Below are 24,376 nucleotides of genomic sequence, written 5' to 3'. Positions count from 1 at the left end.
AATCAGCAATGAGATAAATGACCTGCTTTAATGGCGGTTTTTAAGTGATAAATGTTTCCATGCTATGCCTGAACCTTGGGTTCAAAGACGAGAGAGATAACAATTATGCCAAACTGTATGCTGGACTATTGTCATGCACTAAAGCAATATACAACTATATAATAAGCCATTAAAGCTCCCGCATCATTGATATCCTATGTTTAACTGAGCTGTGACAAGAAAATAAAATCACTGGTCTAATGTCACAACGCCTAGTTTTCTGAGCTAAAATCCAATAGCCTTTGTGTATGAACATGTGAATCGGGAGGTATAGGCCATTCAGCCCCTTGAGCCTGCTCCGCCATTCAATTAGATCTGATTGTGGCCTCAAATCCACATTCCACCTACCCCTAATAGCCTTTGACTCCGCCTTGTTAGTCAAGAATCTATGCCTCTGCCTTAAAAATATTCACTGATCCTGCCTCTGTTTCAAGGATTCATGACCTTCTGAGGGAAAAAATTTCTTCTCATCTCGGTCTTAAATGGGAGACCCCTTATTTTTAAACTGCGTTCCTAGTCTCTCCCACAAGGGAAACTTTACTAATGAGATTTTCACTGAGAGTGGCAAATAAAATTGCAGCAGTGTTTTGATGCATACTTCTAAACAACTCCACATTTTGTACCTTGCTGTAAATTTAACACTGACATGAAGGAAAAAAACAAATACACATTTGTAACGCCAAAGAAATAAAAGACAGACTTGCAGTGACACAGCGCATTTGACAACCACGCATCTCAAGGCATTTTATAGTCAATGAACTGTAGACACTGTGGCAATGCAGGAAACCTTTACTAAATCTCCCCTCAGCCTCCTCGGTTCCAAAGAAAACACATGCAGTCTATCCAATCTTTCCTCAGTTAAAATTCTCCATTCTGGCAACAGCCTAGTAAATGTCCTCTGTGCTTCATCTAGTGTGACATATCTTTTTTGTAATGCAGTGCCAAAACTGTGACTGTGGCCTAACTAATGTCTTATACTGTTCTAGCATAACTTTCCTCCTCTTATATGCTGTCTCAGCTAATAAGAGTTTCCCACGGGCCTTCTTAACCACCTTATCTATCCATCTTTATATCTTCAGCAATCTGTGAACATGTGCTCCAAGGTCCCACTGTTCCACATTTCTCAGTATCCTACCAGTTATTGTGTATTATCTTGCATTGTTTGACATCCTCAAATATATTATCTCAGCTCTCTGGATTGATTTTAATTTGCCACTTTCTGCCCACGTGATTAGTCCATTGCAATTTGCAGTACTCTTCACAATAAATCACATGACCTGCTTATCTACCATCTGCAAACTTCTCAACCATGCCCTTACATTTAATTCTAAATCATTGATATGTATCACAAAAAGCAAGGGCCCTAGTACTGAGCCCTGTAGAACACCACTGAAAACGGCTTTCATTCACAAAAATATCTGTCGACCATTACCCTTTGCTTCCTGATGGGTCATTTTGGATCTAATTTGCCTTGGATACCATGGACTATCACTATTCCAACCAGTCTGTCATGTAGGACCCTGTCAAAACTCTAAAATCAGGCAGACATCAAGTACCACCCTTATCAACCCTCCTTGTTACTTCTTCAAAAAATTCAGTGAAGTTAGTCAGATATTGCCTTCCTTTAAATCTTGCTTACAGTCCTTTTTTGACCTGTGCCCAAGTGACAATTTATTTTGTTCGATGTTTTTTCCAAAAATTTGCCTACCATCAAGGTTAGGCTGACAGGCCTGCAATTACTTTATCCCTTCCTCCCTTTTTAAAAAAGGTTAACACCTGTAGTCAGAGAAGGTTGGAAAGTGATGGTCAGAGCCTCTACTATTTTCTTCCCTGATTCTCTTAGCAGCCTGGGATACATTTCATTCACCCTGGCAATTTATCCACTTTCAGAGATGCTAAACCCCTTAATATTTCCTCTGTGATGCCATGATCCAATATTTCACACTTTCTTAACTGCAATATCTGTTTCGTTGCATCCCTTTAGTGCTCATTGACAGCCAAGGCCTCATCTTTTCCCTCCATATACAAATTATCTTTTTGGTCTCTCAACCCTCCAAGGACAATATATCCTTCCTAAGATTTGGTGTCCAGAATGCTCAAAGTACTTCAGGTGTGGTCTAGCCAGGGCTTTGTATAGTTGTAGCATGACTTCTATTCTCTTGTATTCTAGTCCTCTAGATAAAAGGTCAGCATTCCAATATTATCTTTTTTGATCATGTTCTGTAGCAAGTTATGACATTTTAATGCTCTACGTACCTGGATCCTCAATTCTCTGAACCTCCAGTCTCTAGCTTTGCACCAAGTATCCTGTTCTATCCTTTTTAAGTACACAGTGAATACCCCCACATTTGCCTACATTGAAATTCATTTGCCCAGTTTTGTACATTCACAACTATCAATAGCTGTGTAATTTTACATTTAACTACATGGTTTACAATCCCACCTTTGTGTTATCAGCATGTTTGGATATATGATTCTCTATTCCATCATCTAAGTCGTTAATAAATATGGAGAATAGTTGAGGCTCCAATACAGATCGTTGCAGGACAAGCTTACAAAACTTAAGAAAAACACATCTCCTAATCACTTTATCAGACTTCCCTCTGAAGCTTAAGGTGTTAGTTTGTTGTAAATAAAGATTAACAAGACATGTTGTTGCTGTTTGGATGGATGCTCCTGTTTTCAGAGACAATGGCCTAGATTTCCCAGAGATCAAAGGTATGGAAGTGCAGAGTCAGGTATGACCTGTTTAAACTATAGGGTCTTTCAGCTACATTACAGAGTCCACCAAATTTCTGGCGTATCTCTTCCCTGCTTGTTAAACTTTAGTCCTATTTCCTCAGTATAGTCCCAGACAATGAATTTGAGACAATTTCTCAATTTCTACCTCATCTTTCACTCTGCTGCCATTCGGCTGTGTTACCAATTACCTCCAGTAGGCAGCAACGTGGACTCCAGGAACCATTTGCCAACTCCACTGCACCAGAGTGAAGGAAGAAAATCACTGTATTACAGTAAAGGATGTTACCCTAGGAAAAGGTATTTTGACCAGGTTGTCTGGGTTTATTTTACAGCTGTCTGCTATTCAGTTTTAATAAAGGCCATAACAATTCATACCAAATTTTTAAAGAACATAGCAGCAAAAGTCAGGTAAGTAGTCAGACTCGGTTATTAGTTTTACTTTTACTAGTGTTCACTTACATAAGGCTAGGAAAGTATGTTTTGAATTCATCAGTACCAAAACCCTTCGCAGTAAATCTTTGTTCATGATGTAGTTCTTGATGTGATATGTGTGATGCTCTACACAGAAAGTGAGTAGCTCTAGAATCAAAGCCAACAGCTGTGCTGTCTGGAAGTTATCTAAAAAAAGATAAACTTTGTTATGCATTTATAACTAACATTTTTAGTTTCATTTTGCAAACTAATCTGAAACAGGATGAGAAAAGTAAAGTGTGCTATTAAACTGCACTCTAACCTCTGGCACTGGGTTCAAAACCAAGCCAAGCCGATAGAATGCAAGTATTTCTTCTTTCGCAGAAGTCAGCCTCCCAAAATAAATCATCTGCCTAGTCTCAATCTCAGTGGAAAAATCAGGGCAGTCACAAAATAGAAACTGACCTTAATTAAGGTCAGCACACGTTTAGTATTTGGCACTCTCATCAAGCCAAAAGGACATCTACCTTACAAATAAACTTTACAAAGATACATTTTGTTGATTAAATAACATGTTAGGAAACAGCATTGAAGTTTTAACTTTTCTTATCCTTAGAGTGACCAAGAGGCACTTCATTCAACAGCAAAGCTGAAAGCTACATTCTCAATACAGGTGCCACAATTTCAGTTTCCTCCATTTTTCTAAGATACTCATGCAGGGGTACATTTCCACAGGTGCTGCCTGCTCGCAACTATATATTCATTCTTCATAAGAGGTTGTTTAGGAAGTATGGCAAACTACTTGATAGAGTGGGTCATGGTGCAATTTTGCAGGGAGTGCAGGAAGAGGCGCCTGAGAAAGTATGAACACAAATTTTTGAAGGTGCCAGGATAATTTGAGAAGGCAGTTAAAATTGCGTTGGACTTGTCTTTGTGAATTAAGGAAGAGTATAAAAAAAATAGGGAAGTCATGCTAAACCTTTATAAAACACTGGTTAGGCTTTAGTTGGAGTACTGTGTTTAATTCTGGGCATCACACTTTAGGAAAACTGTCAACAGGGTGCAGAAATGATTTACTAGAATGGTAACAAGGATGAAGGACTTCAGTCATAAGAAGGTGGCATTGTTCTCCTTAAAGCGCAAAAGAAGAGAAGAGAACACATGATAGAGTAAATAAGGAAAGACTGTTTCTGTTGGTAGAAGGGTCAGTGACCAGCGGAACAGGTTTCAAGTAATTGCAAGAACCAGAGGAACATGCAGAAACTTTTGTTTTTTTTTAAGTTTTGAGACTTGGAATACAGTGTCCAAAAAGGTGGATAGAAGCAGATTCAATAGTAACATTCGGAAATACTAAACTAAAAAGGTAAACAATTTACAGGGCTATTTGGAAAGAGCAGGGAATTAGGATTAATTGGATAACTCTACCAAAAGTACTGACACAGGCACAAAGGGCCTCCTCCTATGCTGTACCGTTTTTGATCATTACTAAATTAACCCTGCCCAAATATGAGCACACATGCTTTCTATCAGGTGAAAGTTAGCAATCAAGAGCAAGAATCCTAGCCAACTCGTTGCCTCCATAGCCCAAAGTCACCAGAGCCAAATATCAAGATCCCAATAGCCATGTTAGTTGATATCAGTAACTCAACACAGACCATCAGGCCTGAAACATCCTGGTCTAAATAGTGTAGCACCACAATGCAGTTACTTATTTTCAGACAGTCCTTGCCACTCAAATACAAAATTCAGTTAGAACACACTGCTTTGAAAGACCAGCTGGATATAAACCTTTAAATGGATACAAGTCAACATATGCCAAATGGCATAATTACAGGAAGCAACTTTGTGCAAAAGAACAAAATCACCCAACCATAGAAAATGATCTTGCAGGATATAGGGATATTTTATGAGGTAATTACTAATTATAATTATTAAACTGCTACTTTCAAAGTGGGCTCATCAATAGCCACCCAGGTACATGACTGGTTTCTTCAGAAACAAAGCAACTGATCGTGAATTGCTGTAATTTTAATATTTAAAAGCAACACTAGACATATTCCATCTACATAAAATCCACCAGCTCAACAAATGAATAGCTTGCAACTTACCAGAACAAAAAGCACTATTCCTGTTGGATCCATCTATGACTGCGTCTAATAAAAAAAAAGCACATGGTTAAGTTAAAGACACTCATTGTTAATATAGTTTACAAGATTAAATTAGGAAGCCATTCAGCCCATTTCATTTCATACACTCGGAAAGATCCTGAAGTCTGCATATTGTAGCGTTTATTCTTTAAATTATTCCAATGTTTTCATTTTCATTACTCTAATCAATCCTTGCCATATAAAGATCACACCACTGGGAATTTGATTTGTTCTAAATTTATATTTTACTCTCAGTTTTATCTCATCTCTTAAGGAAACCATGCATTTCCTGAAAAATGAATTAAAAACTTTCAGCAGTAATAAAGCATCACTAACTTAATTTAAAATGGGAGCTATGGGCACTTAGACCATTTCAGTAGTCTGATGCTCCATATTAGGCTAGGACTGTAATAAGTTTAGAGCTAGATTCAATCTGCAGGTAAATAATTCCATCCCTAAATTAATATTAGCATGTGAAAGTGCTGCTTATGCTAACTTTGTTAACAATTGCCAACAAGGCTAAGATACCAGGTCAACTTGCATTTAGATTTTTGTCACTCCCTAACACAGTGGTATACAGAGAGTCAACCTGGATAACTTGAAAAAGATAGCAATAAATTCAGTGATTTACTAAAGCTCAAGATTCAAGATACTTCGATCCACCCTACTTATCAAACTACAAGGGATATGTAATGTACCAGTCCATTACTAGGCACTGAGCTCTAATCTTAATGATTCCCCATTGTATAAAGGCCAAAAAATATTTTAAAGAGCTTTTATTTTTCAAATGGGCTCCCAGCCTTAATCTTGGAGTATTTTTCATACTAACAATGGTGTGAGGAGATCAAGAAAGGTCAATCACTCTAAAGGTGTCTGTGGTCCCCAAAAGGCAGGCAGAAATACATAGCAAAAGCCTCAAACCCAATATCCTTTTGCATGGGGGCCACATTTTTAGGGGCATTTAGCAGAAATGGTGAGCTGCAGGCTCAAAAGACTGATAAAAGTGCCCTGAAAATCAATGACTGTCAAATATCAAATTCAACAAAAATTTTCTAGCCCAATGCCAAACTTTTGGGAGATGCAAGTAAAATGCTAATGAAGGCATTATAACAAGACGACTCAATGTATAAATTTAATGTCCTCATGAAATTACTTTTTTCCCTCAAGTTACTTTGCTTCAGTTCAGTTGAACACTAAAATTTTCCGATATTTAAAAAAAATATGGTTGCAAAATGCTCAAATGTGGCACCACCAAATCTGTTCTATCACATCATGAATGCTGAACTTTACAAGAACATTAGCTTTAAATGTCCTTTTAATTTAAAAATGAAACAGCTCGTTCTAAAAAGGGGGATGGTGAATTCCTGATAAACTCCTCAGTTCGGAGAAATGCCCATGTGACCTCGGGTTACCATGGGGAGAGAAACTCAAATAGAAACTCACTGAGATGTTGAGTGGCAGTTTTTAAAGCCTTTCACAAGAGCTCAGAGAACAGAAAAGCTGCTGCTGAGACACAGGCAGAGAGAACAAAAGCTATTGTTATGAAGCAGGGAAAACTGCTCATGTTGAAGACAAAGCAGGATGCTTTTAATGGTTTAATTTCTGTTCAAAAGAAAAGCAGAACAGACAGGGCACTTGAAGAATTAGGAAACAGGAATTCACCTGGTGATATTCTGATCGCAAACCCTCAAGTGGAGTGGAACGATTGCTGAAGGACACTGGAAGTTTTGACCTGGCGTGGCAGGAAGAGGTGAACCTTTGCTGGAGAACTAGGAGTAACTTTGGGACTGTCCCCTTAATGCTATATATCTGCCAGAAGCATGGTGTACAGTAAAAGTGTTTCATAAGGCATATTTTGATTGTGCCAATTAGTTAAAATAAAAGTTTTTTCTTTTGATTAACATTTGATCAATGCTGATTTAATTTGTTTGTTACGGTAGAAGTCCTAAAAAGTGAAATAGAAACATAGAAAACAGAAGCAGGAATATGTCATTCGGCCCTTCTAGCCTGCTCCGCCGTTCAACATTATCATGGCCGATCCTCTATCTCAATGCTGTACTCCCCTCTCTCCCCATACTCCTAAACGCCTTGAGTCTAGAAATCTATTTCCTCCTTAAATATATTCATTGAGTTGGCCTCCACAGCCCTCTGTGGTAGAGAATTCTACAGGTTCACCACCCTGAGTGAAGAAGTTTCTCCTCATCTCAGTCCTAAGTGGCCTACCCTGTATCCTGACATTGTGACCCCACAGCCAGAGGAAACATCCCTGCATCCAGTCTATCCATCTCTGTCAGAATTTTATGTTTCAATACAATCCCCTCTCATTATTCTAAACTCCAGTGAATACAGGCCTAATTGGCCCAATCTCCTCTCATATGACAATCCTGCTACCCCAGAAATCATTCTGCTGAACCTTCGTAGCACTCCCACTATGGCAAGTATATCCTCTTAGGTAAGACCACCAAAATAGCACAATACTCAGATGTGGTCTCACCAAGGCCCTATATAGCTGTAGTAACACATCCTTGCTCCTGGACTCAAGTCTTCTTGCAATGAAGGTCAACATACCATTTGTCTTAACTGCTTGCAGTGATTGGTATACAAGAACACCCAGGTCCCTTTGTACATCAACATTTCTCAATCTATCACAATTTAAATAATACTCTGCCATTCTGTTTTTCCCACCAAAGTGGATAACCACATACTTATCCACATTATATTGTATCTGCCAAGTATTTTCTCATTCACTCAACTTGTCTAAATGGCCTTGAAGCCTCTTAACATCCTCCTCACCACTCACATTCCCACCTAGTTTTGTGTTGTCAGCAAACTTGGAAATATTACATTTGGAAATCTTGTCTGTTTATTTCCGTTGGTGACATGAGAATTCCTTTTTTTTTAAAGGAAGTTATCAGATTCTATGGGGATCCTAACACACGCCACCTTGTGATGATAGTCCATAAATTTATGCACACTGAAACCAAAGGGCAGAGTTTCCATTCATTTGCACTGGCTTATTCAGGTATAAATACGATTGAGAACCAAGTGGAATATAAAAGGTTCAGAAGAGAACTGAAGTAGCTTCACTTCACTTCAGAGCAGAGGAGTTATGAAAAAAGACTGGCATCCAACATAAAGGGGAATCCCAAAGACTTCTACAGGCACAAAAATAGTAAAAGAATGGCAACAGGAGGAGTAGGGCCGATTAGGGGCCAAAAAGTGGATTTACACATGGAGACAGGGGGCATGGTTGGGATGTGAAATAAATATTTTGCATCTGTCTTTACCAAGAAAGCAGATACCACCCAGGTCATGGTGACAGAGGAGGAAATTCTGTCACCATAAGGGTTCAAAACTGATAAGGAGGCAATGTTGGATAAACTGTTACTTGAAGTTGACAAGGCACCGGGACCAGAGGAAATGCATTCAAGGGTATTGAAGAAAGAGAGGGTGGAAATTGCTGCGGCACTGACCATAATTTTTCAGTATTTCCCTAGACTCAGGGGAGGTGCCAGAGGACTGGAGAATTGCAAACATTACACTCTTGTTCAAAAAAGGTTGTAAGGATAAGCACTGCAACTACAGACCAGTTTAACTTCAGTAGTGAGAAAGCATACAGAATCAATTATTTGGGACAGAATTAGTAGTCACATGGAAAAATGCAAGTTGAATAGAAATCCACGCTGGTTCTTCCTAAAGGGGAAATCGTGTTTAACTAACTTGGAGGTAACAGAGAGGGTAGATGTGGTGTACAATGACTTTCAAAAGGCATTTGATACAGTGCCACATGACAGACTTGAGAGAAAAGTTATAGCTCATAGAATAAAAGGGACAGTAGCAACGTGGATACAAAATTGACTGAGTAATAGGAAACAGTAATGGTCAATGGATATTTTTCAGGCTAGAGGAAAGTTTGTAGTGGAGTTCCCCAGGGGTTGCTATTGGGATCCTTGCTTTTCTTGATCTATATTATGATGATCTAGACCCTGGTGTGCAGGGGAACAATTTCAAAGTTTGCGGATGATACGAACTTGGAAGCGTTGTAAACTGAGGGCAGTGGGACATAGACAAGGGGATGGAGTGGGCAGGTAGGTGGCAGATAAAGTTCAATGTGGAGAAGTGTAAGGTGATACATTTTGGTAGGAAGAACATGGACAGACAATATAAAATTAGGGGTACAATTCTTAAAGAGGGTGCAGGAGCAGAGAGACCCAGGTATATATATGCGTAGGTCATTGAAGGTGGCAGGGCAGGTGAAGAGAGCAGTTAATAAAGCATACAGTATCCTGGGCTTTATTAATAAGGACATAGTGTACAAGAGCAATGAGGCTATGCTGAGCTTATATAAGACACTTGTTAGACCCAGCTTGAGTAGTGTACACAGTTCTGGGTGCCACACAATAGGAAGGATATGAACACTTTGGAGAGAGTGCAGAAGAGATTTGCAGAGGTTGGGACTGCTCTCCTTGGAGAAGAGAAGCCTAAGAGGAGATTTGATAGAGGTGTTCAAAAACATGAAGGGGCTGGATAGAGTAGGTAGGGAGAAACTGTTCCCACTCATAAAAGGATCGAGGGGAGGGCACGGATTTAGAACGATTTGCAAAAGAAGCTAACGTGGTATGAGGAAAACCTATTTCAGGTAGCGAGTGGTTTGGGTCTGGAATGCACTGCCTGCAAGTGTAGTGGAGGTAGGTTCAATCAAGGCATCCAAGGAGGCATTAGATGATTATTTGAATCGAACCAATGTGCAAGGGTACAGGGAAAAGGCAAGAGAATGGCACTGAGTCATAATGCTCATTTAGAGAGCCGGTGCAGACATGATGGGATGAATGGCCTCTTCCTACACCGTAACAATTCTGTAAAAACAGCATAGGCAGTGCAAGCATTACGGAATTAAGCAAATCACATTCAGCACAATCTTTAAGTTTGTTTAGGAAAGTGTGCTGCAGCCTGGCTCCGCCCACAAAACTAGCCACATCCTCCGGACACACTAATTACCATTGGGAATTTCTGCCGACTGCGCTTGTCTGCAGGTCTTTGAAGGAACTTTGAATTAAGCTGGTTCCGTTGGCCACTAATAAGCATGTTTTAAAACTTCTGTAAATATATTAAAGAAACCAAATACAGTGTCCCAATATAACTCAGACACGATTCAGTAATTCTCTCCCCCGCCGCCCGAGTCATTTCCATTAATTTAAAATTGGCTTACTTGCAGGTAGTGGATTGACACTGATTACATGTCTGTAGTGAGATAAACCCATTTTCAACTCTTTTCATCAAACTGCACCAAGTTACCACTCATAAATAGATCAAAGTCTTTTTAAAAAATCTGACTGCTTTAGAAAAATAAGTTTAAAAACACAGCACGATTGCACTGATTTATGGCAGATCTTGCATCCAGCGATATGCAAATGAGTTTGAACAGAAACACACTTCTTAAAACAGGCACAATTTGCACCTGGATTACTGATTGCACCCAAAGCAGAAATTCTACTCCCAAGCATTTCTAATGGCTGTATATAGTAACACCACTATCCCCAGGCAGAATGGAGAAGGTTGAATAATTCCCCCAATGACACCTGGAGGCTGCACTGCTGTAAGTAGCTGGGATTGATTTTACACACTATTTTCATGTGACTATGCTCCAGTCACCGCAATTTGCTTGGGAAAACACTGTTTTTAGTGGGAGAAGTTGCAAGTTGCACTTGCTGCAGTGTGTGAAGTCTCTTTATTCAAATAAGCATTGTTTGCTGAGTAAAACTTGGTTTGTTTTGCTGCTCTTGGTAAAATACACTGGCAGCCACAAGTTCCATTTTGCCCCAACTGACTGGCTGACAGTGGTGTCAATCAACACACTAATTTCTAATAGGGAAACTGCAGAGTCACTGGGCTCGGGTAACAAGAGAAAACATGTCTAAGAGCTAAAGTGCTCCAAATGGAAAAACTATTGCATCACCTACAAAAGCACAGGAAATTCAAATGTCATGGAATATATGCACAATTAACATGAAAAGTTCATAAGCATTTACAGATGACAAAACAAGTGGACTTTAATTATAGATGAGTTTCAAACTCACCTTTACTGCTGTGTTTTTCATCTGTGGTATTAGCCAGTAAAGGAGCGCTGAGAACATGCATGCAATGCTTGTAAAAAAAGCTGAGGAACTCTGTTTTCTCAGTTTTCTGAGAGAGATGACAAGAATACATGTTGGTAATTAATCAGTTTCTTAACTGTTTGGTTGCTGAAGGTTTGAAATTTCTTCTTTAGAAAACATGCATACTTTGATGTTGTATCAACAACAGAATCCACCTGTAAATTCCTATCAAGTTTAAGCATGCCAATAGATAAAGAACCATAACTTCCAAGCTCCAGGGCAGTGTATCTGGGTAGCACTCCCCAAGATGGCTGGGGAACCATCCCACCTCCCCCAGAAGTTCCCAGTTAAGGTTTGCATGGCAATTGCCCAGGAAGTTCAACTTCCTTTGGGCAATTGCCCTGCACTGGGAGTCATCCAAAAATGAAATTTAAATCCACCCCCACCCCACAACTCAATTGCCACTCCACCAGAAGTTACAGGCCAAAATCTTTAAAGATTACAATCTCAAATTTTGAGGACATTTAAAAAAAAAATTGATTTAAAACAAAATCAAAAGCAGAAACATAAGCACCCAAGAACAATAGCGCTAGAATGTCTTTAGTGTTCATTTCCATGAACAAATCTAGCAATCTGCACTAACTAGGGTTCAACAAATAAACATGAATTACATCATGCAACAAGTTAATTTTTTTATAATGCTGCCACCAACAGTCTTTTATTTTACCATGTTTTGTTACGTTTAAGGTGCTATATAAATGCAAGTTGGTGCTCCTTCCAGAGTATAAAACCAAATTATTGATGTCATAAGGTTAACAGTATTCAAGTAATAAAGTCAGTGCAATCAAGTTGCGTTCAAGGTCAGAGAAGGATTTTGAGAAGTTCTAGAAGGGCTGAGACAGCTGATATTTTGCCACAAATGATGGAAAAGCAAGGGGCACAGAAGATAGCCAGAGGACTGAGCAAAGCAGGAAAGATAAAAGGCTTGAGTAGTTGAAGAAACAGGGCAGAACAAGGTTGTGAAGAAATTTTTAGGTGGTAAAGACATTAAACTCTGCTTTTGAATTAACAGAGTTTATTGCAGGACTAGTTAAGAGATGCTGCATTTTGAATGCTAGAGTTTAGAGGAGAGAAAATGAGAAGCCAGCAAGGGCAACATTGAACAAATCAAGAGTCCAGCAGTGAGAAAAAATTGAATAAGAATTTTTCCAATGTGAAGGTAGGGCAGCAATAGAAGCAGGAGTAAGTGTTCTGGCTGACAGACAGGATGAGGTTTGAATATCTGATCTCCGTCAAACAGGCATTAACATTATGGTTTCACACAGTCTGAACAAGTGGCCAGCAAAAGGATAAAATGAACAATGAGAAGGAAGCTGAAGGAATGGTGGTGTGTTTTCAGTTGGAGGAAATGTTGACAATATCAGATGGAGTCTGATAGCAGAGAGATAGTTTATGACGTTCAGGGAGGTGAGTGATAGAAATCAAAAGTCAGCGTACATATGGAAACAAACTCCATAACTATGAATGATAGGAGAGGTAAAACAGATGAGAAGAGGAGCGTGTCAAAAATACGTCTATTGAGGGTGTAGAGAAGCTGCTGCAGAAGTTGCACTGGCTGTTTTGTAACAAAATAACCACCATACAATGGGCAATCACAAGGAGCTAGACGGAAGTGAATAGTACAGGATGCCATGGCTGCCTATATCAAACCTCTGCAAAGGCTGAGGCAAACAAGAGGAGATAACATATTATGAGATGGTATTGGCTGACAGGAAGGTGTGTGCCCCAACATCCTTTTAAAGATGTCAATTCCAACTTTGTCGGGGCAGTCTTGATGATCAAGACAGCAACTGGACTAGTTTTAATGTGCAAGGAAGCAACTGGGCGAAATTTGGGAGAGACCAGTAGAGTGAGAGATGATAACCTGTTTGAGGAACTGAGGGGAAAGTGAGGTCACAGGCAGGTAGTAGCTGGAAAGGGTACAGAGGTTGAAGTTGAGTGTTTTGTGGATAGGAATGGTTTTGAAAGGGGAAGGTTCAGGTATAAGCAAAGGGAGCAATTAACAATGCCAAAAAGCCTGGGCCAAGGGGAGATAATTGAGTAGCCAAAGGTTTAAAGCTCAAAATGACTCCTGAACACAGACCTCAGTGTTTAAAATAATTGAGGCTTCTCAAAATAAAAGTTGCAATATATTACACAAGTCTGTGTAGTCATTTTTAGTCGATATTAGTGTAACATTACAATCTAAATCAATGCGGTAAATCTAATCAGACCTCACCTTAAAAGCAGCAGAAATGGAGGCATAAGATCATTAACTGCAAATCAAATTAGGCCAATAGGCATATACAATGCATTTTGCCCATTTTTTCTCCCCCAAGAGTTGTTAAAATATTTTAAAGTGCCTTACATTTGCCGTAGCTAACATATTCTCAGGGTCAATTAAAGTTCTCAGCAGCCCCATTAGCTGAACTGCTCCACCAAGTTCAGGATCAGCATCGCAGATCATCTGTTCAATGATTACATTGATTAGGAGAATGTCCTGAACAGAAACAAATAAAAACCGGGTCAGTATTAATGTTAACTTATTAGCTGCCATAAAATGGTAGCTAGTTTCAAAATAAAGCACTAATCACAAGATAAACATTCTTTGTCCAAACCTTTAAGCCTATTTGATCGCATCCTTCCAAAATACCAATCTAAACATTTTTCCATTACTGTTTAACTGATTCTTAAAAGGATGCTGGGACACACACCTTCTTGTTTGGCAATACCATCAGACAATGTTTTGTTTAATATGGTTTATGCTAACTTTGGCTTTCACAATTCTTTTTCAGTGATATGCATGGGCAGCATGACAAAATGGAAAAATATTATTCAGAGTTTACTTTTTCTATCCCATTTCAAATCATATACTTCTGAGGTTCACTGTTTGTAATCTCAAAAGAACAGCCACAACTGAGTTATCCCCCTTTGCTTGTGATAGAGGGATGAGCTATCAGCCTCATCTGGCTCACCAGACTGATTCCTGGAATGGTGGGATTGTTGTATGAGGAGAGATTGGGCCAACTAGGCCTGTATTCGCTGGAGTTTAGAAGAATGAGGGGGGGTCTCATTGAAATGTATAAAATTCTGAGGGCTGGACAGACTGGATGCAGGGATGATGCTTCCTCTGGCTGGGGAGGGTCAAGAACTAGGGATCACAATCTCAGGATATGGGGTAGGCCATTTAGGACTGAGATGAGGAGAAACTTCTTCACTCAGAGGGTGGTGAACCTGTGGAATCCTCTACCAGAGGACTGTGGAGGCCAAGTCACTGAATATATTTAAGAAGAAAATAGATAGATTTCTAGGCCCTAAGGGCATCAAGAGGTACGGGAAAGAGTGGGAGTACGGCTCTGAGATAGAGGATCAGCCATGATCATATTGAATGGCGGAGAAGGCTCAAAGGCTAAATGACCTACTCCTGCTTCTATTTTCTATGGTTCTATTAGAGTTTAATGTGTTCCTATATTCTGGTGACCATGAATGCATGCAGCACTTCAAGAATGGTTTGGTTACAGCAATACATTTAATCAAGAGTTCTGGGCATAAAGTGATGACAAAATAATCCAGCACCTTGTTCACTTTATTGATCTCAAATATTTGGATTTGATGATCAAATACTTAGATGCATTTAAAGGGAAGCTAGGTAAGTACATTAGGGAGAAAGGTATAGCTGACAGGGTTAGATGAAGTAGGGTGGGAGGAGATATGTGGAGCTAAAATACTCACATGAACCCATCTGACTGAATGGCCTATTTCTGCACTGTAAATTCTATGTAATTCTGTGTATTAATCTCACTTTAGCAGGCTCAAGAATGTGTGTTTTATGAAAATGTGAATTACTCTGGTTAGCTTCCGAACAATATCACAGAAACCCTTCAGCAAATGGGCTTATAAAGCAAAATGAACATTGTTCTTCTGTTGAATCTCATACCTTCAAATATAAATTCCGTTTACAGTGATGCAGTGATTGGTTTAAGCAGCATTTTACAGTGACACGTTATTTTGCCAGTTGGTCTTACTTCTAATTTATGGAGCTTTAAGGATCAACATATAAACTGATTTTCCAATAAAGTTTAAGTTCCAACAAGCTTCGTCAAGGAAATGGAGTCCAATTTCAGGTATGTCAACTGCAGCTCAGTTGGCAGCGTTCTCGCCTTCGAGTCAGGTGCTTGCAGGTTCAAGTCCCATTGTAGGGCTTGAGCACAAAAATCAAGCTTACGCTCCAATGCACTACTGAGGGAGTGCTGCACTGTTGGAGATGGCACCTTTCGAATGAGAAGTCAAACTGCTGCTCTCTCAGGTAGACGTAAAAGATCCTATGGCACTATTTCTTGCTACTTCTCAGCCCAAGCCTGGACATGGTCTGAGTCTTGTTGGATGCGGGCAGAAGCTGGTTAATCATTTGTGGAATTGCAAATAGGACTGGGCACTTTGCAAACAACATTTATGATCTTATGGTGGAGGGAAGGTCACTGTTGAAGCTGTTGTAGATAGTTGCGCCTAGGACACTGCTGAGGAACTTCTGCAGCATTATGCTTTCCAAAATAATTTGAGGAAATTGTCAGTGCAGGTTATATGGAAAAGTTTTAAGTTATGGTTGACAATTCACGAGAATGATTCCAGTAATGAGGGACTTCAATTACATAAATAGATTGGAGAAGCTGGAACTGTTCTCCCTGAGAAGGTGAAGATGATATATGATAAAGTATTCAAAATCATTAGAGGACTAAACAGAGTAGAAAGAAAAAAACTGCTCCCACTGGTGGCAAGATCAAGAACCAGAGTGCATAGATTTAAGGTAATTGACAAAAGAAGCACTGGCAACATGAGAAAAGCTTTTAATGCAGTGAGTGGTTAGGATTTGGAATGCACAGTCTGAGTGTGGGTGGAAGCAGAGTCAATCATGGCAGTCAAAATGGAATTGAATCATTATATGAAAAGTAAAAATGTGCAGGGCTATGGAGAAAAGATGGGGGAGTGGCAATAGGTGAATTGCTTCTGCAGAGAGCCAGCACTGACACGACGGGCCAAATAGCCTCCCCATGCTGTAACTATTTTAGGATATCAAAAAGGGGAATTATTCCAAGTGTCTTGGCGAATGTCGCTTAATCATCATCACAAAAACAAATTGCCTGGTTATCATCACATTACTGTTTTGTGTAACTTTGCTATGTGCAAATTGGCTTTACAACAGTGACTATGATTCAAAAGTACTTCATTGGTCATAGGGTGCTTTGAGACATCTGGCGGTCATGAAGGGCACTTTAAGTCTTTTCCTTTTCGGACTTGTGTTAGTGATCAGGCTGCTTGTGAAGTACTTCTGAGTCATGGCATGCAACACTGACTGTTACATTTAAAAAGTGGCATGAGTCCAACCTTAGTCAATGCCGGTAGAATTTAAGAGGAACTGATATTACCAAGCAGGTACAGGCTAGTTACTTTAGCTTTGCCTGTACAAGAATACCCTCACTGTTGTATAGAAACATAATATGACGGCAAACATTTGGCACAGAGGCACTTAGTGATTTGAGGTTATTGTCATTGTACCGACGCAGAAGCATGAAAACCCAAAAGTTACCATCATAAGCAAAGAACAAAATTCAAGACTTGACCTAAAATAAGATGCAGTTAGTAGCATCACATCACAAGGTAAACTGCCTTTGTTCAAACTTGTGTATTTCGCCTAATTTTACAAAAATGGAAACCCTAGAATCTAAGTGTGTGAAACCCATATTCAAATCTCAGGCCAACTGACCAATTTTCCACACAGATAGCTTAATTTCTCAGGCAATTTTGAGAGGCTAGAAAACTCTCCAGATTCATTTTGCACCTGATATCTGATACACAAATCTCAGGCATGAATCTGCAATAAAATGGATGAGGAAAATCTGAGCAAGATTGTAACCAAAGCCAAATATTACAGCTTCAAGTTCGCTAACAGTGGAAGCACTTGTATTTGGTTTTAAATTTAAGAGTAGATGCTTTTCACAATGCGAATGAAATATTTACGAGCCTTATTTTTTGAACTGACTTTCATACCCCTACAAAATTCTGGCAGAGATTTGAGATAATTTATGCACGGAATACAATGAAGTTAACAAATAAAAACAGATCGTTGTTCAAATATTTAACAGCCTAAAGGAAAATCAACAGAGCTAACTAACACTGTTCTAGCTCTATTTTCAACAAGAAATAATTTATTCACTACAAAGACAAATACTTACATCATCACTCTGTTGAGCTTCCTGCATTACAAACTCACGTACCATTGATGGACTATATTCTACTAGATAAGAGAATATGTCTGTAGCGGCAGCTCGCACCTGGATATCATCCATACCCTGTAAAGTAGCAAGGTAAATTCAAATTAAATTGAACTGATTGGAGAATTTTATATCAACTGGCTATAAAAGGGAGTTTTCTTCAGGAAGAAAACCAACCACAGAAACCAACTGAAAATTCTATGTAAACTACTGAACCCGAGTTACTATTCTTATAACCGTAACAAGGGCTAAAATGTACAACTTAAAAGTAAGCATTTCAGTGTTAACATCAAGCCTCACAAAAAAATTAGAATCACTAGACTATGCCATCTCCGTACACAATTCAAGAGTTGTAGGATCCAGCTACTCTAGCATTTCTGACATATTAAATCTGCAGTCTCCAACACGCCATCAGTGGAAGGTCAGACTCTTCCTCACACAAATGAAACAAACGTTCAACAACAAATTAAAATGAACAGTGCCCTAGCAGCACAAGGTGAACCACCTTTCTAGCAACCAGCTCAAAAAAGGATTGGTGGAGCTCCAGAAGTAGGCTCTCTATCTGCTTCTGAGCCCCAATAGAAGTAACAGAAGAGTATACATAAACTCAAAGAAACTTCTTAATGGAAGATCCTAGAACAAAAATATTTTCAATTACTTGCAACTATTTTAAAAAGGTAGATTTTCATTTCCATAGCAGTCGACATTGTGATGCGATTCTGCTTAATTTGCAAAAATACACTTTCCAGGAGAATTCTTCCTGATCTGATCTCTTAATTGTTAAACTGAATATTATTGCATCTTGCAGAATTCTATATAACTTTGACAGAAATTGTGCAGTGCAACGCTGATGTCACACTGGCCTAAAACTACTTTGTATGTATTAACTTTAGTCCACTGTCTTAACATAGGCAGCAACCAGTTTTTTCTTAAAAAATGGATTAATAGTTTAAATTTTGGGCCTTTCTGGGTTGCATACACCAGAGAAAATACAATATAAAACTTAAATCTATTCCATTAATTTACAAATTTCTCAAGCTCCTGTTACATTCAGATCTTGGTGTTATTGAACATTTATCTATTAACAAGCTAACACCAGTATGAATGTTTTCAAACTTCCAAGCTTTAAAAATTCAAACAGGACAAGCTAGTAAGAATTATGCAGAGGGGTAAATAATTTCCACTGTAACAAGCATTCCTTGAACACACTGCTCGGACTCATGGGCCACATGATCGCTGCTGAAACACCCATGCTGTTAACACCTCTGCTAAAATTGGAAAGGAATGTCGTACAAAAGGATTAATAACTAGCTCATCCATTACTACTGCCAACAGTTTCTAAATATTGAACAAATTTGTACTGCAAAGTGAGACTAATGGAAACTTCTGATGAATGTAATCTTATACTGAAAACAACTGATCGTTTTTGATGAGGTGTCAAGAAGTTTTGAAAAAAATGTCTATGATTTTAAAATATACAGAAATGCACAGGAGGTACAGGACGTACTTTAGAAATAAAGTTGACCTCATTGAGGACAAAAAAATTAATGCAACAAAACAACGGCTCCTTCTTACACAAAAGTGCTCAATTTTGCACAAGCTGGTAATTTCACTTGGAGGCCCCAACAATTACTAGAACAGCAAACAAGTAATACAAAGGTGTAACATGACACTTCTTGTTAAGGTTCATTGTTGGACTGAGGCAAAGACATTGATATGATTAGTATTAGTGATATTGCTTTAAGAATTGGACTGTTGAACAGTGCAGTTATACATTTTACAGATCCAATTAGTAGGGATTTTTAAGGAGCAGAAAGATATGCAATGCATAAACTATTGACTTCCTGACCTCTGGTAAATATTTTGATCTCATCAAAACTCTCTTGTAACCTCATTTCCCAACCTTCTTCCATCCCAATGGCACAGCTGCTCTGTCCTGCAGAGAGATGACTTACAACAAAATGATATTTATTTCCTTCCTCAAATAAATAAGCTTTCAAAACCAGAGTTTCAGGTTTCTTCCTGATCTATTCCAATATTTCAATCAGCATGGTTTCCTATACCAAGGCCAAGCCAAATCCCTCTAAAACGTGGGGAGTATACTTTGAATATTTAAAGCGTGCACACTGCACTTCCAAGCTGTTTGCACAGCATTGAGAATATGCACAAAGCAAAATCACCCTTTCCTTACTGAGCACTTTCAATGATCAAAGCTCCATGTCAAACAAATCACCCTGCCAATTGTTGAAAAAAATCACTACTAAATTCAGTGATGTGAACACAATGCAAAGAAAAAACTGAAGAGAAACAATTAATTTTGAGATCAAACTAATTGCTCCTGGTGGAAAGGCAAAAAGATATAGCATAGTAATACTTGGAGTGCTGAAGTGGCTTGAATGCCTCCCCTTGAAACTGTAAAGTTCTTAGTGCACCAAAAGGAGCTAGACCATGTTGGGGGCTGTAAAGCCACCCTCCAGTAAAAAGTCAGCGTTTATCACCTATTTGCCTTACACTGACTGCTGGAAGATTAGTAATATCAGTAGAAACCTGAAAACAAGCATGTGCAAAGGTAAAGAGTAAACTTGTGGGGCCTCACCATTCAAGGGATATGCTTTAGCTCATAACTGCCACCTTCTCCAAAAGGTACCATATGAAGTTCCAAAGACAAATATTGCCCTTTTGCACAACTCTTTCATTATGCATGGCATTCTTGAAGGTGGGGGCGACAGCCGAAGTTCAGATAATAACGTATTCAGTAAGTGTTTCTCTGGGTTCAGCAGTTATGGATGCATCCACCCATCATTTCTTCAATATGGGCAACATTAAACGTCACATAATGAAATCATCAAGGCTATTTTGATGCATAACAGCCACAGAGTTGCCTAATGATGTTTGTGGTCAGATTACACCTGAATAGTGATGAAGTGGATGTTCAATTTTGAGGAAGTTGGGAAATAAATGCCCAGGCATGATGCAAATTAAACAATTATTACTAAAAAGAAAAGTCCACTCTTACCAGAACTATTTCAAGAGCAGGAAGAATTCCTAAATTTGCCAGCGTCTTGAAAAATGCATCACGGTTCTGAGGTTGCAGCGTTTGAGAAAATGCACAAAATTCCTTGAAGAAGTTCACCTGTGTTGCAGAAAAAGTGTGTGAGAAATATACTATTAAATACAAATGTACAACTTTTCAAGCTGAACAGTTAACTTACTAATTCACGTCGTTTGTTATCATCTGTTGCTTCATCTGTTAACTGTGCGAATAGTTCTGTCAAAAATTTCTCATCTTCCTGTGTCAAAATAGCATATTTCAGTTTTGAGTTTTACCACAGTTGTAATTTGCAAAATTTGCATGATTGACTTGCAAAAGTTTAAAAACACAAAAATAAGTCAATTATTTTAGCTCCATTAACTGGTCCAATTCAAGCATATTTAGAGAATGTTGTATCTTTGAATACTTCTTTTTAACCATATCAATCTCTCAGCACCTCCAAAGCAACTTAAAATGAAAAACATTTCTCTTCACATTTTCAATGCAAGATAGGAAACGTGAAAAAGTCAAGCGATTTGGCCGTCCATTTACACCATTCTCTACTTTTTGTACCTAGGCACTAACTTTTAATCATGGATGGATGGATGGAATATTGGGCTTGAAATACTGAAGGGAGGAAGCCATGTTTCAGTTATATTTAACTTTCATTAGAGCCCTTTTGGGATCCCGCATTCTGATTTTGGACACTGCATTTCAAAATATACTGTACGGTGGGCAAAGCATGTTTGAGGAAAGAATGCTGCATGTATTTTAGGAATTCATTTTCCTTTTCCCATTTATTTCCTCCCTGTTCCAGACAATGAGTGGTTGCTTAAAATTTCCAGAATATGAATTTTCTTATTCCAACTCATCTCCCAGATTTGTCCACAGGCTTCCCTCTCTCAATTAGGTAGTCTCTGGCACCTTACTAATATAGTAACTCCTTGTTTACCTTTGACTTCTAACCATACTGCCTCTAATGATGTCACTAGTCTACAGTATGCATTCCTGCCTCCACTAATCCTGTCAATTTCCTGCTTATTTCCTACTCCTGTCCAATTTGCAGCTATGTTTCAATTAGTGTTTGAGCTTTAACTCTGTAGTCCTGTTACTTCTAAATGCTCAGCTTATTTCCCACACTCCTGAGCATTGCAACACACACACTTTGTTCATTGATTTGATTTTCCTCCCCTACTGCTTATTTCTTCTGTGTCCGGTCATGTTTGCTAAATTCTTTATTAGTCAACTATTTCTACCTTCCTACTTTTTAAATTTTCCTGTTTTCCTTCTAATTTAAATAGCTTCACTTCCTTATTTAATCATTTGACCAGATATAGTGCATTATGAAGAATAGCTCCCATCCTCCCAGATTTGATGTAAATTCCCCATGAAATGTAAACCCTCTTTCTAATATCACCCTGTTACCCACATGTTGAACTCCCTAATCTTTCTATGGCTCCCTCTAACATATGGCTGGACGAGTGAGCCAGAGATCATCCTCTTCCAACCTAAACACATTTAGCAGGATATTATTGGCACTCATATGGACATGATGGCAGGCTACTCATCCTTCCCCCACATTTTCTAGTCTTTCCAACATATCACTTACTCTAGCAGCTGGGACATTCTAGACCATTAAAGATGGCATCTACTCTTCTATCAATAAAGCAATCTACAAAAAATGGACAGGATTCTGAGAAGTGTAGAGGAACAGAAGGATCTTGGATCCTGAAGGTAACAGGACAAGTAGGACAAGTATCCCACAAGGAGGCATGTGGGATACTTTCCTTTATTAGCTAAAGCACTGAATACAAGAGCAGACAGGCTATGCTTGACTGTATAAAACACTAACCAGGCTACAGCTGGAGTACTGCTTACAGCTCTGGTCACTATATTACTGGAAAGATGTGATTGCATTAAGCGAGTAGAGAAGTTAATGAGGATGTTGCCAACTCGGAAAAACTTTAGCTATGCAGGCAAATTAAAAGAAGAAAAGGTCAATTTATTCAAACAGAGGAACCTGAGGGAATAAGATGTATAAAACAATGAGAGGCTTAGCAGAGAGGCCAATAACCATCGGGCAGATTTAAAAGAATCAGCAGAATGATGAAGGAGTGTTTAGAAACTTTGCCATCCACAGGGTGATAGGGGCCTGGTACTTACTGCCTGGAAGGGTGATAGAAGTATTTAAAAAGTAAAATGCACTTGAAGTACCATAAGGTACCTACAAGGCTACACACTAAGAGCTAGAAAGTAAGTGATTGGATAGTAACTTTTCAAGCCAGTACATGTTGGGTGGAGTAACTTCCTCCTCTGCTGTAAATTTCCATGATCGATTTCTTTATCCACCATCAGGCAATTCTTCGAACATTTTTACCAATATTTATCCCCCAATCAAATCAACCATAAACAAATTTATTGGTGAACGATCCAAGAATTGATGCTTGCAGGGCAAGTGAGATGTTTACATTCTCTGTAATTTACATTGCTACATTCTCTGTAATACTACATCATTAACTTTAATCAGAAGCATCTTACACACAAACTAATTAAATCAAATTAAAATTAAAAGTTCTTGTACACAAGACATTTCCTCCATCAAAATTAACTTTTTTTTAAAGGGAGCTCTACTGAATTTGTCAGACACAATTTAGCTTTTACAAATCCATGCCGATAGTCCTTAATTAACCAGTATCTTAAGCCTATATCACAGCTGCTAGAAGTTTATACACTACAGTTGAAGTCAGATAATAGAAACCCTTCCATCCTCTGTCAAAACTTACATGTCCAAGGAGATTTGAAAAGATTGTCAGAGCCTCTTGTTACTTGATCCTTCTGCCAGCTTATGGAAGATGCATGCCATTGGAACAATTGTTTCAGTACTACTTCCATATCCAGTTATTAAATTGTACACTCCCTCCTCTTATGCCAATTCATTTATACACTCTGAAAACCTTAGGCAGTGCTCATTTAACAACTCCATAATTCCTTCATCTACCATAAGATTCATCTCTATTTGGCCCCATCCATAATTTACTTTGATGCATTTACTACTTTTGCTCTAGGGTTTTCAAATGCGCCTCTTTTAAAATTATATCAGCATCCTAATCACCTCCTGTTTACATGTCTCATTATTTGTGTTTTGTCTTATTTACAAATTTTTCCTGGACTAGTGCCTCCTTTACCTTGCTGGACCAGACAGTCTTTCCAGTCCAGAACCTCAAGGTCTGAGAAATATTTTAACAAAGCAGTCTAAAATAACTATGTTATGATCTTTCTCCAGATGTTCACTCTCCCCACTTCTTTATTTAGAGCTAGATTCAACACTGCTTCTTTCCTTATTGGACTAAAGACAACAGTTATTTAGAAAAACACACCAGGAGCAAGCAGGATTTGATGCAGAACTAGATACAAGCCCTAGAACTTCAGATGATCGCATGACAAAAATAAAAGTAGGCTATACTACCCCTACAGCGTGCTCTGTCATTCAAAAAGATCGTGGCAGATATTCTACCTCAACTCCATACTCTTACCTATAACCCTTGATGCCCAAAAATCTAAGTCTTGAACATACTCAACAACTGACATCCACAGCTCTCTGGT

At 38.7% G+C, this 24,376-nt stretch overlaps 1 protein-coding gene across 2 annotated transcripts in view; it reads right to left on the bottom strand.

Annotated features, from left to right (window-relative positions):
* Positions 1-24,376, bottom strand: part of LOC121290108 (serine/threonine-protein phosphatase 4 regulatory subunit 3) — a 57,817-nt gene that overhangs the window by 13,024 nt on the left and 20,417 nt on the right. For both annotated transcript variants that reach the window (XM_041210294.1, XM_041210302.1), the window contains 7 exons: positions 20,955-21,032; positions 20,759-20,875; positions 17,704-17,820; positions 13,842-13,973; positions 11,417-11,522; positions 5,301-5,345; positions 3,241-3,399 (listed from right to left, as the gene is read on the bottom strand). In XM_041210294.1, coding sequence (XP_041066228.1) covers positions 3,241-3,399; positions 5,301-5,345; positions 11,417-11,522; positions 13,842-13,973; positions 17,704-17,820; positions 20,759-20,875; positions 20,955-21,032 — 754 coding nt within the window. The remainder of the gene's footprint in view (positions 1-3,240; positions 3,400-5,300; positions 5,346-11,416; positions 11,523-13,841; positions 13,974-17,703; positions 17,821-20,758; positions 20,876-20,954; positions 21,033-24,376) is intronic.

The sequence above is a fragment of the Carcharodon carcharias genome, chromosome 2 (assembly GCF_017639515.1).
Source record: "Carcharodon carcharias isolate sCarCar2 chromosome 2, sCarCar2.pri, whole genome shotgun sequence".
NCBI classification, from domain to species: Eukaryota; Metazoa; Chordata; class Chondrichthyes; order Lamniformes; family Lamnidae; genus Carcharodon; species Carcharodon carcharias.
This window is presented reverse-complemented; position numbering and strand designations above follow the sequence as displayed.